This window comes from Morus notabilis, unplaced genomic scaffold (genome assembly GCF_000414095.1).
Source record: "Morus notabilis unplaced genomic scaffold, ASM41409v2 Scaffold2409, whole genome shotgun sequence".
Lineage (NCBI taxonomy): Eukaryota > Viridiplantae > Streptophyta > Magnoliopsida > Rosales > Moraceae > Morus > Morus notabilis.
In genome coordinates this window covers 1-17,328 of record NW_010356646.1, presented here as the reverse complement: position 1 = coordinate 17,328, position 17,328 = coordinate 1, and the positions used below count along the sequence as shown (strand labels likewise).

Below are 17,328 nucleotides of genomic sequence, written 5' to 3'. Positions count from 1 at the left end.
ATTACATATAGACCTAGTGGTATGTCACAGTAAAGATCACCAACAATGATCCGTTCACACGCTCTTTCAAGAATAACATTGGCTGTGCATGGGAAAAAAAAAAAGTTAATCAATGAATAAGGTTAAAAAAATAAAAAAGAATGAAAAGCCAAAAGAGTAAGAGTAGGGGGAAAAAAAGAACATGTTATATAGAAATAATCACTTACAAAACCGATCAAAAGATCGTAGTAAACCCATGAGTATTCTTCCATCAAGTAACAAGACAAAAAGTCTCTCTGAAGAAAATAGAATATGTTAATAATGACCCAAATTTGTTGTAGCTATGCAACAATCTAAAATACACCAGTTTACAGAAAATTCAAGGAGTTACTTGTGAATATATATATATATATATAGACACATATATAGGTGTGATTTTAAGAATATTTACTCACCGATAGGTATTGTTATTTTAATCGTAAGATATTAATCCGACGGTTGTAATAAATTAAATAATTGATTAAAAAATTAATGACAATTAATGAATATTAAATTTTCATATTTAATAGTAACAGAAACGTAACCATTCAATATATATATATATATATATATTTCAAGTGCAATGAAATTTATGGGGAAAAAAACTTTTATTGGTTGCGGTATGGTTGAAACTGATAATTCGAATCTTATCAATTTGATTATATGATTGCAAACACCAAACTTTATATATATATATATATATATATATATAGCTCTCAGATATGCTTTTTCTGAGTAAGTATTTTCCATCATTCAACATTTTAACCGTCAATAGTATCTTTTTTCCTACTGTTCTTTGTTTAAGAAATGAAGAAGGAAAAATGCCAGCCCTTTATCAACTTGGCAACACTATAACAGGAAAAAAGAAAGAAAGAAAGAAAGAAAGAACAGAATCGAGTTTTCTTTATCAACTCAGTGCAGAGAAACAACAGTAAATCTTTCTTCAATATAACGCACGATCAGAAATAACTTGAAAACGTGTTGTAGAATGATTTTTAATAAACCAAATGATCGTTTAGTACTCGGTTTGAGAAATCAATCTAAGAGCCACCAAAAAAAAAAGGGCAAAAGAGAGAGCAATTCAACAAGAAAATAATCATGTAAACCATTCAAACAGAAAAACATGCAATAAAAACAAAGTCTTGAAATATTTTCCAAGAAGAAAAAATGGAGATATAGAGAGAGGAGAAAAGTACTGTCAAGATAGGTTGCGAGAGAAGCGGAAAGGAAAATATCTTGTGAGGCAGCCCAAGACATGATGAGGTAGAGCTAAGCAAATTCTGCTATTTGTGCACTCTGAAAACCAACCAAAAGTGCTCAAAAAAACATTCTCCAATCGCATTGGCTACTCAACTTTGAGAAGATTGTGACTTCGGTTTGGATATTTTGCATCAATCAATGGCTTTGCACGAAAAAGATTCAATCTTTATTTGTTCTCTCTCTCTCTCTCTTTCTGGAGTAAGGAATGAATGTGATGTGATTGAGGGGCTCTCTGAGGATGACAAATGTGGAAACTAAAATACACCGGTGGGTCTCACCTAGCCACTACTTGTTATGATTTAAATTATAATTCGTAATTCGTTATAGTATTTTCTCTCATAAAAAACACACATAAATTAAAAATAATTCTAAATTATAATTTTAAATTCATGAATCAAATATCTACTTATTTATTCTTGTGGTTGCCCCCACTTCTATTTTGACCTTGTAGTTCTACCCAAAAAAAGAAATTTCTCAAAAGATTTGATGGGATTGCAAAGAATGTGCTAAAAGGTTGATTGTCGTACTTTTTTAATATATATTTTTTAAGGAGAAAGAGAAAAATATGTTAAGATTTGAGATGAATTAAAATTAATAAATTAATAGTTTACATAAGTTAATAAATAGGCCAAATTACTGTTTTTGTCCATAACTTGTCTGGTTATGAACCATAACTTGACAAGTTATTGTTCATAAATAACAATTTTTATCCATAACTTGTCTAGCTATGAACCATAACTTGACAAGTTTGTCCATAACTTATCTGGTTATAAATCATAACTTGACAAATTATGGCCTATTAATTTCTATAACTAAAAATTGACCTATATACTTCCTTAAGCTTTTCATATTGGTCTATTTTCTACTATTTCTGTATTTTTTATTAAATAGGATATGTGCTCAATCAATTTTCATCTTCAGTTTGTGCTTTTTGCTAATCATCTTCAGTTTGTGCTTTCTTGTAGGAATTATGCTCCTTTTTATTTAATTATAAAAGAAAAAAACAAAATCATGCATTTAAGAAAAAGTGGCATAACTCTTTTAATCTCCTTTTGCAGTTTTTTTATTTATTTACAATATGGATTTTGTTTTGGGACAAACAGGAGCACTTTAGTTTTTGTAATCCTTGCAACTAGTAGCAACTCCTTACTACCGTTCCAAATCCCAAAAAAAAAAAAATCGTTAGTATTTGGCACCATTGTCTAGTCTACATAATTATACTTTTTTTTCTTTAGAAAACAAATAGAGAGAAAGACTTCTATGATAGGTAATAAAAATTGTTAAGACATAATTATTAATTGTCACAATCATATTGGATTAAAAACATTTTAATGAAAATTTAACTGGTGCATATTTTTTCATACTTTGTTACAAAATTTTCAAAATTAATAAAAATAAAACAAAATTCCTTTTATAGTTACCCAAGTATTATCAGAATTGTTTAACTAAATGGTCTAGATTAGAGGATAAAGTTGAGAGCGAATGGGCTTAAGTGAATCAACTGAGCCCATAAAAAAGGTCAGTACGGAAGTTCCAATTGAATTGGCAGACCGAGCAAGAATTATCATAATTATTTAACTGGAGAAAGTGAGAAATAGATCTAATACTTTAGATAAATTAAAATTAATAGGTTAATAGTTTATATAAGTTAATAAATAGATTAAATTACTGTTTTCGTCCATAACTTGTCTGGTTATGAACCATAACTTGACAAGTTATTATCCATAATTTACGGTTTTTATTCATAACTTGTCTGATTATGAACCACAACTTGACAAATTTGTCCATAATTTATCTGATTATGAACCATAACTTGACAAGTTATGACCTATTAATTTCTATAACTAAAAATTGACCTATATACTTTCTTAAGTTTTTCATATTAGTCTATTTTATACTATTTTCCTTATTTAATCGAATGGTTTAGATTAGTATTTTATGACCTACCTAGATTCAAGTGAAAGCCTATAAATAGAGGAGGGGACGAAGAAAGTGAGGACTTTTCCTTTTCAAACACCGAGACTCTGTCCTCTTGATTCTTGAGAGGGCAACCATAAAATCCAATTCAAAATTTCATTAGAATACAAAATCTTTGAGTGTTTGGAATTGAAAATTTAGGGCCCGTTTAGTTTGTTGATTCGAGTTTTTAATTCGAGTTGAATTGTGATTTTATGTGAGAATTTTTTACTATAATAAAAAAGTTAAATGTGACTATTTCTGAAAGCTTTTTACTGTAACAAAATTTTAATTTTAAACTCGAATCGATAAAATGAACGAGACTGTATTTGTTTTTCATTTAGGGTTACAACAGAAAATTGCTCCAACACTGTAGAATTCAAATTTCCCCACTCCAAATTTAAAAAAAAAAAAAGAAAATCCCACGGCTTGTTTGTTTTACTACAGAGTCTATACTCTATAGTACAATGGTAGCATGGTTACCGATGCATTGCTCATAACACATTATGCAGAAAAGTTAAAACTTTATTTATTCTCATTACAAAGAAAAGTTGTTTCTACGCAGATATATTAGAAGATTATTATTTGCATTTAGAAATTAGATTGTCATGAGCTTAAAATTCTGGTGTACAATTTATTATAAAAAATTTTGCGACATATGAAATGCCGTTGCAAAGCAAGAGAAAAACCCCCCTCACAATATTGAGATTTCTTTATCGTATGAACTCTTTAGCACATCAATTTTCGGGGCACTTTCTGTGCTAAAAGGATGTGAAACTGCAATGATTAGCTCCAACTATCTAAATTTCTACTTCAAGACAGAAAATTTCCCTGCATGTATAATATGAAATCATTAGATTAGTAAGAAATTATTTGAATGGATTTATGGTTATTCTCTTCGCTAAAAGATTTTGGGAGTAGTCTTACCCTGTATTCTCCAAAATCTGATGATGTAGAGTCAATTTAAATCTCCAAAACAATATCTACAATCAAAGAAAATCATGATTTGATCAACTTTCTTGAAATCACCTCAACCATTAAACACCTTCTACCTCAAGGAAAAAAGAATAATAGCACAAATATAACTTGGCCTATATCATGTAAATGGCTAAATGCATAACATAGCTACTTAGGGCCAATTTGATATTATTTTTGAAGACCCGAAATTCTTTTACAGATACGATGATGCAAGTAGTGTGTTTGGTAAAAGTATCAAAAAGTACTTTGCACGAATACCAATGTACTTTGGATTTTTAACTTCTCCTTTCCTCATTTACTTATGATCATTTTAACTATGAGTAAGGTTTAGACTTTAGAGCTTTCTTTGAAAACAGAACAATTCAAAACTAAAAATTAATGAAGGTTATATGTTCTTACATTCTGAATCAGTTTTGACCCATTTACTTCCTTTGTCTGCCTTCTCAGTTATGTCATCCTCTTTGGACTTGGGAATATGTCCATTCTCCAAATACTTCTTTGCAGACAAGGATGGACTTGAACTTTGGGGATATATTTTCTTGTGTAGCATTGCTCTAAGTATCTGTTAGCATTAACCAAGTAAAGGCAAAGAAGCTATATATATATATATATATATATATGTATATATATCACAGTTTGAAAGTAATACATAGTCTTCATTCAAATTTATGAATGTGCATGTATTTAGATGAGTTTACCATTTCCATTATAGATTCCGGAATTGGAGCTTTTGGACTGGGACCAAATGGAAATCCACTTCCACAAACAAAGACCTTCTTGAGAAGAAAAGAGAATGACTTCTTGCCAATTGCGTTTTTCGCGTTGTCCATCGAAACTTGTTTCCCTCTGCTGAGGACTAAGCTAGTCCTGCGCCGCAGAGAACCACTTTTGTTACTAGACTCGTTACAACATTGCGTGTCGTTGCCTGCGAATCTTTCGGTTTCCAAGCTTGATTGTCTGTGGAGTAGAACTTGTTCTAGTTCTGTGGCTGAAGCTGATTCCTGATCATCTTGTTTATGCAGTAATGAGTTCAACTCATCCCGCAGATTTCCAACTTCGTCAGACACCCGATCCTGGTCATGGTCTTCGGATGGAGATTGCGAATTTCCCTGCAAATTGACCTCTTGTAGTTCTTCTTTTAAGTCATTCTTTCCAAATGTCCCTATTTTCAGCAAGCCGTAAAGCCATTCATTCACTTCCTCCTTGCCCGGTTCTGCCACTTTTTGTTATAGTAAAAAATGCTTACATAAAATCACATCTCAACTCGAATCAGCGAACTAAACGGGCCCATAAACTTAGTTTAGAATTAATTTGCTTTTAAAAGAAGCTCTATTTTTACTATAGCAAAAGGAGAAATAGAAGAACAGTAGTGTAAAAATTGTACCGACATCTGTGCAAAATATTTTTTGGATACTTTTATTGAACACACTACTTGCATCGTGTTATTTGCCAAGGACTTTTAGGGTCTCTTAAATCACTAACAAATTGGCTCATAATCTATGCAACAAAGATCATCACGCATTCATGATCCCCTCCAATCTTTTCCCATATATGTACACATGCAGTATTCAAAGAGCAAAACATAATTTATGGTGTACTTTTCCAATCTCTTTTCTCCCTTATCTAATATTTGCTGCTACCGAAATCCATCTTCAAAATTGCATTTTTTTTTTTTTATTAATGTAAGAATCGCATTCGGCCTAAAGAAAATACCCATCTTCAAAAATTTGAGTCAAACTTAAAGCAATATAAGAATATCAAAAAAAAAAAAAAACAGTATGCATTGAGGAAATATATATATATATATATATATATGGCTATTGGCATGGTTAAGTATATGATTCTTATGAATGTGTGGAAATTAGCAATGATCACAACACTACTCAGAATTTGTAAATTGATTGTGTCATAAATGTTGACAGTTGTATTTTTCGTTCATAGTCAGTGAAAGCCAAAAGCCATCATGAGACTGGTGAAAGTACTTCTAGATTGTCTAAACTATCGATTTTCTTTTGAAGTTGTTGGAGTAGATCAAAATAGTAATGTGTTTTATGGCCTATTTGACATACACATGTACTCAATAAACCAAACAAATAAATAAAAGGAAAATGGTCAATTATGAGCGTTAATATTCTTACGGTTAACTGGTTTTGAGTTTGGCTTCTGGCTGCTCTCGTCATGTCTGCCATTTTTAAGCTTGCTTTGCATCCAACCAAATATCTGCAATCAAAGTACAGAAATCATAATTTCTTTACTTCCAACGTCAGAAGTATCTAGTCTCTTAGAATATATATATATATATATATATATATATATATTAAGGAAAACACAAACAAAAAGTACCTTCATCTTGAGTGGGATCGTATCAAGTAGTACTAGTACTTGCTTTTATTGAATAAAGATAGATATATAGCTCGAAATTAAAAGGATAAATATTCTATATATGGTGGGCTTTAAGGAATCGTGAGTATATTGCAATACAAAGATCTCATAAGCCTGTGAGGATTGAGCAGCGAAATGCTTTAAATAGACTAATAGAAAAGTGTTATGTGAGAAAATGTCTAATGCCAAGCTGGTTATTGCCTATGCTACAAGTTCCCACAAAAACTTTGTCGCCTCTCTCTCTCTCTCATCCTTGTCCTTTATTTTTCCCAATTCTCTCTTTTGTCTTTCCCCACTAAAACTTTTAATTAAAAAAAAAAAAAAAAAAGGGAGATCATAAATGTTGGCGCGATCCCGTCCTCTATCCTCAGTCACAATCCACCATAGAACATAAAGGATTTGATCCAATTTTTCTTGAAGGCCGAGTTCAATTTCACTTATAATATGGATATGACATTACTAATATAACAAATTGTTCCGGTAAGAAAATTAGAGTTCGTTTAGTACGATGATTTTGAGTTCAAATTATGATTCTAAAATTATGATTCAAAATTAGGAGTTTGAATCACCTTGAATCAAGAAGTTGGTGGTTTTAGAATCATGATTTAAACTAGTTTAAAACATCATATCAAATTCTGAATTATGATTCAAAATCATCCAAATCAAACACTATTTTGAATCATAATTCAAAATTACTATAAACAAACATTCTGAATTAGGATCTAGAATCATGATTCTGAATCCATCTACCAAACACACCCCTAATAAAGCTATCGAATCCAATGCACTCCGAGAAGAGAAGAAAGAAAGATATGATCTTAGCACTCTATCACTCTATTGATGCAGAAATAAATTAAAAAAAAATTGCATATAAATCATTTTTTCTTAAACTAGCAAAACAATAGGAACTCATGGTCCTTGAAAGTTTGAACCTTAGCGTTAGCTATTAATTTCTGAAGAAGTTCCTCAAAGTTTACACAGATCCAGCTTGTATCTCTTCATTGTCGTTTCAACTCTTTCTAACCTTGGCATATATTGACAGGTAAATAGAGTACTTAGACGCAGATAAAAAAAATAAATAAATAAAATAAATAAATCAGAATTAAATGTAGAAAGTTTATTTTAATGATTATAATATACGGCCCATACAGTACTTCCTGAGGGCATGTCCCTTGCCAACCGAACCATCACTCACCAACTCAATCTCACTATTATATCCCCAACTACACAAACTTGATTGGCGGCCTTAGACTCCAACAGACCCCACAATCTAGAGCTCAATTGGCGAAGTATTATTTCACCGACATAATATATTATATATATATATATATGTGTGTGTGTAATTGTGCTATTGCCTATATGGTACTAATTTCCAAGTTCTTGTGGAAACTTGATCATATAATAATATCTCGACACAATTTGATACGTGATTTGTGTAAAGAAAACGCGACACAATTTGATAGATTACCGATGTTAATTTAGTAGATTACTCGGACGACTCGACATTGAAGAGAAACTGTGATATGTGTTGAAAAGGTAATATAAATATGGTAGACTATTGATGTTAATGTAGCATATTGGTCGTGCGATTAAATTGTTACCTAGATTTCGCGGAGTGGTGTAAATAATGGGTGATAACTAATAGAGAACTCAGGTGTAATTTCAGAATAACTCTAACCCCTCCTATTAAATTTTCAAAATTCTTAATATATCTCACAAAAAAAATACTTAGATACACCATCAGTATTAAGCACCATCACTAATAGAAAATGAGTCTCATTTATGAATCTTACACTGCGAGACTTATCTTTTATTAGTAGATGGTGTTAAGCACCACTGGTGCCTCGTAACATTGCTCTCTTTCCTTAAAGATTTCCTTAGACACTTGCACCCGAATAAGCCCCCGTGAAAGTATTTAGTGAAATACATATAAATTTGTAAAGAGACAATATTTAGTCCATCTTTCACCAATTCCCTAAAATATGTGGCTTGGCCTATACTCTCTCATGCTTCGTGGCCTTCCATATATACCAACCATGCATTCACGTGAAGTTGTCCATTCACATGTCCATATGGGCGTCCAAGCCAATGTAGTAGAAAACTCAGTTTGCCTGAGCTGGTTAACCGGCAAAATCGCTTGAGGAATGTGGGAGGGTTGCGCCACGTGTTGGTCATGCCGTTGCGATCACTATTCACCGGACTATGTCCGACCAACATCTGTCTCAAAGAAGTTTGACCAATGTGTCACAAGAAAAAAAGTACAATAAAATGATCATTCGCATAGATGTTTATTAGATACTGAATCTCCTTTTGTTTCTTCCATGCAGCTGTCTCTTGTCTTAAAAGTTAAAGGGAGTTTTCTCATATCCATGTGAGATTTCATCATATGACTAATATTTAATCATGTTAAGTACCTAGAAAAAAAAAAAAAAACATAGGCCATGTTTGGAATTGATATGTTTTTTGAGAAAAGAAAAAATTAAAACGTTTTCAAAACGGTGTTTGACGCAATAAAGACAAAAAATATAAATAAAAATGATTTGTTAGTTTAGTGTAAAATGACAGAGAAATGAAAAACGACTTTTAATCGTTTTTTTTTTTTTTTTTCGTTTTCTCCTCTAGAGAGAGATACATTAATGGATTTTTTTATACTGAAAATAATCTCTTGATAAAACTACCAAATACATTTTTAAAAATAATTTCTGTCTAAGATTGAAAACGTTTTCATTTTTATTTTTATACAAAAAAATAAAATAATTTTAAAACGAGTTCCAAACGCGCTAATGTTTCTCAACAAAAAATAAATAAATAAAATTATCATGAGCAATTTGCACTACTTTCAACAAAACCAAGACATAGCAACATTTACACATGATGCCATTTGATATATTGGGAATTTCTGTGTGAGAAATTTTATGTAATTTTGTTCAAGATCCTGCAGCATATAAGACTTAGAAATTAGTGGTCCATAAACGAATGAACTATATATATATATATATTGACATAAAAACTCTTTCAAATGCCACCCAGACCAGAATGGTCATAATCCGTACGGAGATCTATTGCGAGAGATGACCTTCCAAGTGTCTATTTTCTACAAGATTAGCTAATATGTAACTTTTATATTCGACCAAGAATAAAATATCATTTATATATTGTCACGTCGTCTCCTGTTGAACTTCCAAAACCATTTTTGAGATATATACATATGTACTTGTGTATGTATAGACGCATACAGTAGTACATATATGAGTTCTCCAAGTGAATTCCTCGAGATGTAAGAGGGTCTCCACGTACAAGAACACCCTTCAACCAAGAAATCATGTAAATATATACCAAACCACGTGACATCAATTCCATTTATGGCAATATTCCCTAAAATGGAAACTATCCATCATAAAAAAAAATTAAAATATTATTATCTAAACTTATCATTACAATAAATATACCCCACTTGGGTAATACAGTAATAGCAAGTTAACTCTATATTATTGGCAGCTTGAATTCCAAATGAGGACTGGGGAGTCTTGTGCCAATCTGTTGAGAATTTGTTCTTATCAATCAAATTGGTATGTTTTAAGTCATCAAACGATTTCTTAAGCAAAAAAACAAAAAACAAAAACACAAAAAACAAAAACAAAAACAAAAATCAAAACAAAAACAAAAACAAAAACCTTCGTCTTTAGTTTCTATCTCTATTCTTAAAAAAAAATAAAAGTTTCTACCTCTGAATAATGTTGTAAAAACGACAAAGTTAACTTCAACAAACAACAATTTTCACGAAACGAAAAAAATTCAAAAACGACATAACATCTCAAAATGACGACTATTATAAGAAACTATACATCAGAAAGAAATACAATAACCGTAAAAAACGATATCGTGTTTGAAGAAACGACATCCACTTGAAAGATAACAATCACAGGAAAACGAGATAACTTTAAAAAAACGACAAAATTAATTTCGAGAAACAACAATTTATCACGAAACGATAAAAATTCGAAAACGACCCAACATGTCAAAATTACAACTATTATAAGAAACTATACATCAGAAAGAAATATAATAACCGTAAAAAACGATATCGTGTTCGAAGAAACGACATCAACTTGAAAGATAACAATAACTGGAAAACGTGATTAGTAGCTAGATAAACGACAGCAACTTACAAAACCACAGTAACATGAGAAACTAATGATCATCCAAAAAATAGCATCAACTATTAAAACGACAATCATGAAAAAGAAGAATCATGAGCACGTTTGGAACTCGTTCTAAAATGATTTTATTTTTTGTATGAAAATAAAAATGAAAACATTTTCAATCTCAGACATAATTCAAATTTAAAAATACATTTGGTTGTTTTATCAAAAGATTGTTTTCAGTATAAAATAATCTATTAATATCTCTCTGCTCGAGAGAGGAGAAAATAAAAATAAAAAATAAAAAACGACTTGTTTTTTATTTCTCTCTTATTTTTTATTTTCATTTTTTATCTTTAATTATATCAAACGTTATTTTAAAATTATTTTTATTTACAAAAAAAAAAACATGAAAAACAAAAATAAAAACAATTATTTTATTTTCCATTTGATGGACGTTTCAACCGCTCCACATCACACATCAGATAATGGCTGGGCTTTCAAAAGTTAGGCCCTGTAGTAGCTACAAACAAAATGGGCAAAAAAATTGGGCCTTTCCGCTTGCTGATCCACGTATCACTCTTTGCGGACAGTGTAATATAAATCTAGTATACACTTGTCCCGAGGCATTTCCTCAGTGGCTCAGGAAACTAACTGCCCTCCTAACAACCTACGTGTCACGAAACTGACGAATAAATTTACAGTTGGACACGTGTCGAATTTCCATGCTAGCTTATGTAGAGCTGCAAAACCTTGTCATAAGGGAAACAAACTCATAATTCATTGTCAATTGTTTTTGCAATTTAGATAGACCAAACTTGAAATGGAAATAAATCGAATTTCGGATTCTGAGAGCTTCTATAGAGATCTCCAGCAACCAGGCCTCATAATAGCAGGCTGTTTCGTCGTTGTGGCATTCTCACTTTCTATTTTCCTTATTCTCCAACATCTCAGATCCTACACCAATCCCGCGGTTAGTTTTTCATATGTATATATGTATATCTACGTATATATATATATGTATATCTATGTATGCATGTATGTATAATAAATTATCTTATATGGGGTTTTTTAGTTTTTGCTTTTAGACCCTCCATCGGATTGTATTTGTGTGTACTTCATAGATTTCTTTTTTTTTTTTTTTTTTTTTCCCTTCTTTGAGAGAAGTTGGGGAGAGACTTTTTTTTTTTTTTTTTTTGGGTTAGTGTGTGTGTTATTACATGCATTGACAAATATGATAATTGAGAGCATATATTGTTATTTTTCACAAGGTCCACACATAAATAGTGATTTATTTATTATTTATGTTTCAGGAACAAAAATGGATTGTTGCTGTTGTTTTCATGGTACCCGTTTATGCCACTGAGTCAGTAAGATTCTATCTTTTTTTTTAATTATTATTATTGTTTGCAAAGAGTATTTGTCATGTTTTTCTCTTTAATTTTACTGTCAAAAGAATGGTCATATGAGTAAAGATATTCATTTGGGTCCTTTTCTTGCCCAGATTATATCCTTGTGGAATCCGAAGTTGTCTCTTGCGTGTGACATTTTAAGAAACTGCTATGAAGCATTTGCCTTGTATTCTTTTGGAAGCTATTTGGTTGCTTGTTTAGGTAACTCACTCTCCTATACTTCTTTATGCCCTGTTTCTAGTTCGAATTATAATTTGAGTTTTTGCTGATTTTTCTCTAAAAAAATCAAATTTAACTTTTTTTTGTTACAATATTTTCTATCGCGTAAATTCATTGTTTAACTCAAGGTTTCAACTCAAACGGGCCTTAGATTTAGAAAATGTTTGGGATAATCTTGACAAATACCCCTTAAAAGTGTACTATGATTTTTATCTTTTACTCTTATTCATAACCTTTTTAGTTAAATAATTACACTAACAAAAGGGTATTTATAAAAAATAAGAGATAAAGATTTAGACTCGTACACTTTTAAGGGTAAATTCTCCATTTTTTAAAATGGTGGTTATTGTTTTATTCATCTTTAGTAAGGTATATCTACAAAGTACAAAATTCTAAAATGCGAAGTTTTGTCTATAAGACATGGTACCATTAGTTAATGTATATTACAGCATTATTATTCACCGGCTCAAAGCATACTCCGAATTCTTTACCGAAACCAGAATTACTAAGACATGTTCCAGTAGAATTAAAATATATCCCAATTTTTGTATGCACATACATTTTGTTTTTTTGATACGAGTCATTGGAGCAACTGCACTTGATAAAAGCTAAAATATAATTCAACAGATAAGAGCGTTTTAAAGTCTCATCTGATGGTTGAAACTTGAGTTGCACATAGATTTGAAAAGGATTGAATATATAGTAATCTTACTTGGTACACTTTGTTTGATTCTTGTTAAGAATTCTTTTATATTTGTTACTATACTAGGTGGAGAAAGTAGTGTGATAGAACTACTTGAAAATCAATCGAAAAAACAGCTCAGCAAACCATTGCTAGAAGAGGAAGGTGAGAATCGCATTGAACAACATAAGTCACTTTGGAACCTCTTCTTCCGACCATATGTTATTGGAAAAGATTTGATGACAATAGAAAAATTTGGTCTTGTGCAATATGTAAGTCACTTCTCCATTTGTTAGTTTTTTTTCCCCATAGAATTCTGGCAGAGTATGAAAAAAAGACAAGATTACCGATAAGTACAGTTTTGATCGTTACATTACACTAGAATCATATCAAATTAGGAACGGTGTGTCAAGGTGTGATTTGACAGTTAAGAATAATTAGATTTTCATGAACCCCAAGGATAGCCTGAAAAAAAAAATGTTTGAGATTGAAGAAAGGGAAGGAAATGATACAAAGGAATTGAGAAATTTATTAAGAGAGAAAAATAAAAACAAAATTAACAGAGCATCCCGTTTATTTGCCCTGTTTGTGCCTTTTGTTGAGGGGATGACATGTCGGTAAATAATTGGTTAGACAGAGGGATGGACAGACAAAATGGATAGAGATATGGGTTCCTTTCCTATATGTTATGATTCTAATTTGACCTCATTGTTCAAAATTGTGTCTCATAGTCTTTCTTCACAGTCATACCACAGAATTCACATTTTTTTTTTTGTAATCTTGATAAATACCTTTTAAAAGTGCATGGGTCAGGATTTTTATCTTTTATTTTTTATTCATAACCTTTTTAGTCAAATAATTACACTAATAAAATTGTATTTATCAAGAATAAGGGGTAAATGTCTAGCTGCATGCACTCGCAAGGATAAATTCTCCATTTTTTTTTTCCTTCACTTCTGATATCTGCTGGATAGCACAGATGATTCTGAAGACATTGTGTGCCTTCTTAGCATTCTTGTTGGAGATTTTTGGCGTTTATGGTGATGGAGAGTTCAAGTGGTATTATGGGTACGTATCTTATGCATTCTTATACCATTAGATGAGATGATTTTAACATTCTTAGCCAACGTTTTGACTTCTCCTTTCAGCTGTTCGTTCCAATTTACCAAATTATAATCCCACAAAAATATACACTCAAACTCGAGTCGCATTTTCCCATCTTCCTCTAATTCGACAGAGTTGAGCATTAAGCACTATGTCCTCATTTTTATTCTATTTATTTATTTTTTTTTGTAGGTATCCTTACATGGCAGTAGTACTAAACTTCAGCCAGATGTGGGCACTGTATTGCCTTGTGCAGTTTTACAATGTAACTCACGAGAGACTTCAATGTATAAAGCCACTTGCAAAGTTCATCAGCTTCAAGGCCATTGTGTTTGCCACTTGGTGGCAAGGTCTAGGCATCGCGCTGTTGCATGAATTCGGAGTTATACCGAAAGAGGGGAAATTACAGACTGCATTACAAGATTTCTTAATTTGCATAGAAGTAAGAGGTTTCTTTGAACGAAGTCTTTACCAACTCTGTTTCTCAAAGCACATGCACTTGTCCTGTGTCACTACAAATTTACGAGGCAATTTGGAGCTACTTTTTTTTTTATGATCAGGATTAACGATGAAATCTGCAAGATCCCCGATGTTATTTTACTTTATTCCTGAAGTCCTAATGATGCAGGTTTGTGTCTAATGGTTTGGCAGATGGCTATAGCAGCTGTTGCTCATGTGTTTGTCTTTTCGGCGGAACCTTATCACTACATCCCTGCCAGTGAGTATGGAAAAGTCACCACTGAAAGGACCAAAGGAGAAGTGAAGTTAGAAGGTGACACCCCAGCTGTGCTTGAGAAACAAGAAACAAAGGTTGAAGCTCCCGGAACTAGTGTCACTGAAAGCGTTCAGGACATTGTTCTTAAAGGAGGTCAACATGTAAGTTCTTTCCCTCTTGAATATGCTGCATTGTTATTCGGTTATATGTCTGTCTCACCGCCATCATCGGCAGGTTGTCAAGGATGTTGTGTTGACCATAAACCAAGCAATGGGTCCTGTGGAGAAGGGAGTGACAAAGATTCAAGAAACCTTCCACCGCAAATCAGTTAGCTCAGACAAAGAAGTAGACGAGTCAGAGTTGAGAGTCGAGCAATATGAAGAAAATCTTACATGTGAAACTCACATTCCTTAGAACTGTAGGTTATTTTGACAGTGAAGATTATACACGTGTTGAACCAAATTCATTCCAAGAGAACAAACGAACTAGTAGAACAAAACCTCAACTTTTCATCAAGTATCTCTTAATACACTGTAGAAACAATTTGTTACGGACTATAAAATTTGATACACAAGTTTCTATCGTCCATCGCTGTTGGAACAGCACAAGTCTACACAACAATTGAGGCAGCCGAAAATTGCTAGCCCAGTGCATATCTGGGTTAATACAATTGCGCATTGGTTGTTCATGTGGGAACAACACTGGATGCAACACATACAGCAGCAGTGCCTGAAAATGCTGCCACAACAATTTGAAGCCGCCTTCATGAAGATTTCAGCAGCTTCAGCCAGTCTTGGTTCTTCACATCCTGGAGGAATGTTATCAGCAGTGGCAGTCAAGTTGCCAAAGCCCACACACAGGCTTTGTAGCGGTATCACTCTCTCTCTTAAAGCATCTGCCGTCTTTTGCGGACGACCCTTCTGTGGTACCTGTTGTTTTGTTTTTAGATGATTCATCAGAAGGCAGTTTTATGATGATAATAAAACCGTCACTACATTTCTCTCCCTAGCTTATCCTTTTCTATTCAAAACAATGCACGAGTGTAGTAGCACTCCTAGATCTTATTAAGGATATGTATACCTCTTGTAGCCCGCCTAGTATTTGCTTTCCTGCCGTCTCAAGTACAGTCATGCGTGTATACTCGCAGACCACCCCGGTCCGTAAGCTCATTTTTGCAGTCTGCCAAAAGGAAAAAACAAAGGTACCAACAATGCATCTTGTTAGTGATTTGGGATAGCGAAGTCATTGGGATGAAGTAATGAACCTCCTATTCATAATATCAGATTGAAAAAACTGTTGAAATTTTTCCACAAGCCTTTGCAGGCCTTCAAATTTGTTTACGATATTACGCCTACAGTTTAGCTTGAGAGTTGCTAATAGAACCAGGCAACGAACCTTATCCTCAAGCTGTTTATTCTCTGAAAGCCATGCCTGAGCGGTAAGTTGCTCAATCTGTTCTTTTGCAAGTACCTGTGATGGAAACAGAAAAATGATAATTCTCACGAAAAATGAAAAAACTAGAAACTATAGGGTGCATTTGGAATTAGTTTCAAAATGATTTTGTTTTCAATAATAAAAAGTAAAAATGAGATTGTTTTGAAATTTATTCTGGGACCGATTCTGAAATTGAGTTTGGTTGGTTTTTTAAGATATTGTTTTGAGTATAATAAAAAAAGTGAAATTGTGTTTATTAATATTGTTGATTAGTACTAAAAAATGAAAACAGAAAAGTGAAAACAATTTACAATTATTTTCTAATTCATTCACAAAAATCATTCTCACTGTTTTCGTTTTCTTTTTCGTTTTCAAAACATTTGCTAAACAAATGTCGTTTCATTTTCATTTTATTTTTTGCTTCTTGTGAAAACCGTTTTTGAAAACGGTTCGAAACACGCTGTACCAGGCAACGAACCTTATCCTCAAGCTGTTTATTCTCTGAAAGCCATGCCTGAGCGGTAAGTTGCTCAATCTGTTCTTTTGCAAGTACCTGTGATGGAAACAGAAAAATGATAATTCTCACGAAAAATGAAAAAACTAGAAACTATAGGGTGCATTTGGAATTAGTTTCAAAATGATTTTGTTTTCAATAAAAAGTAAAAATGAGATTGTTTTGAAATTTATTCTGGGACCGATTCTGAAATTGAGTTTGGTTGGTTTTTTAAGAGATTGTTTTGAGTATAATAAAAAAAGTGAAATTGTGTTTATTAATATTGTTGATAAGTACTAAAAAATGAAAACAGAAAAGTGAAAACAATTTACAATTGTTTTCTAATTCATTCACAAAAATCATTCTCACTGTTTTCGTTTTCGTTTTCGTTTTCAAAACATTTGCTAAACAAATGTCGTTTTATTTTCATTTTATTTTTTGCTTCTTGAAATACGTGAAAACCGTTTTTGAAAACGGTTCGAACCACGCTGTATAAGTTGAGTAAACTCGTCACTTTTTGCCTTACCCTGTCG

The 17,328-nt window shown here is 32.2% G+C and overlaps 3 protein-coding genes across 3 annotated transcripts; 1 reads left to right on the top strand and 2 right to left on the bottom strand.

Annotated features, from left to right (window-relative positions):
• Positions 1–4,611: 4,611 nt before the first annotated feature.
• On the bottom strand, positions 4,612–6,561 carry LOC21384403 (the record flags this gene model as incomplete). Its single annotated transcript, XM_024168224.1, has 4 exons — positions 6,556–6,561; positions 6,351–6,432; positions 4,911–5,425; positions 4,612–4,774 (listed from the first exon to the last, which is right to left on the bottom strand). Coding segments are annotated over exons 1-4 (766 nt in total), but the record flags the coding sequence as incomplete, so codon positions are not given.
• Positions 6,562–11,559: 4,998 nt separating this feature from the next.
• On the top strand, positions 11,560–15,321 carry LOC21384402 (protein LAZ1 homolog 2). The gene is made up of 8 exons (XM_010088376.2): positions 11,560–11,709; positions 12,050–12,106; positions 12,241–12,349; positions 13,137–13,321; positions 14,029–14,117; positions 14,346–14,595; positions 14,805–15,029; positions 15,103–15,321. The coding sequence occupies exons 1-8, from the start codon at positions 11,560–11,562 to the stop codon at positions 15,280–15,282; spliced, it is 1,245 nt and encodes a 414-aa protein (XP_010086678.1). The 3' UTR covers positions 15,283–15,321.
• Positions 15,322–15,348: 27 nt separating this feature from the next.
• Positions 15,349–16,855, bottom strand: LOC112092291 (the record flags this gene model as incomplete). The annotated part of the gene is made up of 4 exons (XM_024168110.1): positions 15,349–15,797; positions 15,949–16,047; positions 16,264–16,366; positions 16,737–16,855. Coding segments are annotated over 4 exons (672 nt in total), but the record flags the coding sequence as incomplete, so codon positions are not given.
• Between the last annotated feature and the right edge of the window lie 473 nt (positions 16,856–17,328).

Coding starts and splice junctions, on each gene's coding strand:
- LOC21384402 (XM_010088376.2), top strand. CDS start 11,560: ATGGAAATAAATCGAATTTCGGATTCTGAGAGCTTCTATAGAGATCTC. Junction 11,710..12,049: donor GATCCTACACCAATCCCGCG/GTTAGTTTTTCA, acceptor TTTATGTTTCAG/GAACAAAAATGGATTGTTGC. Junction 12,107..12,240: donor CCGTTTATGCCACTGAGTCA/GTAAGATTCTAT, acceptor TTTCTTGCCCAG/ATTATATCCTTGTGGAATCC.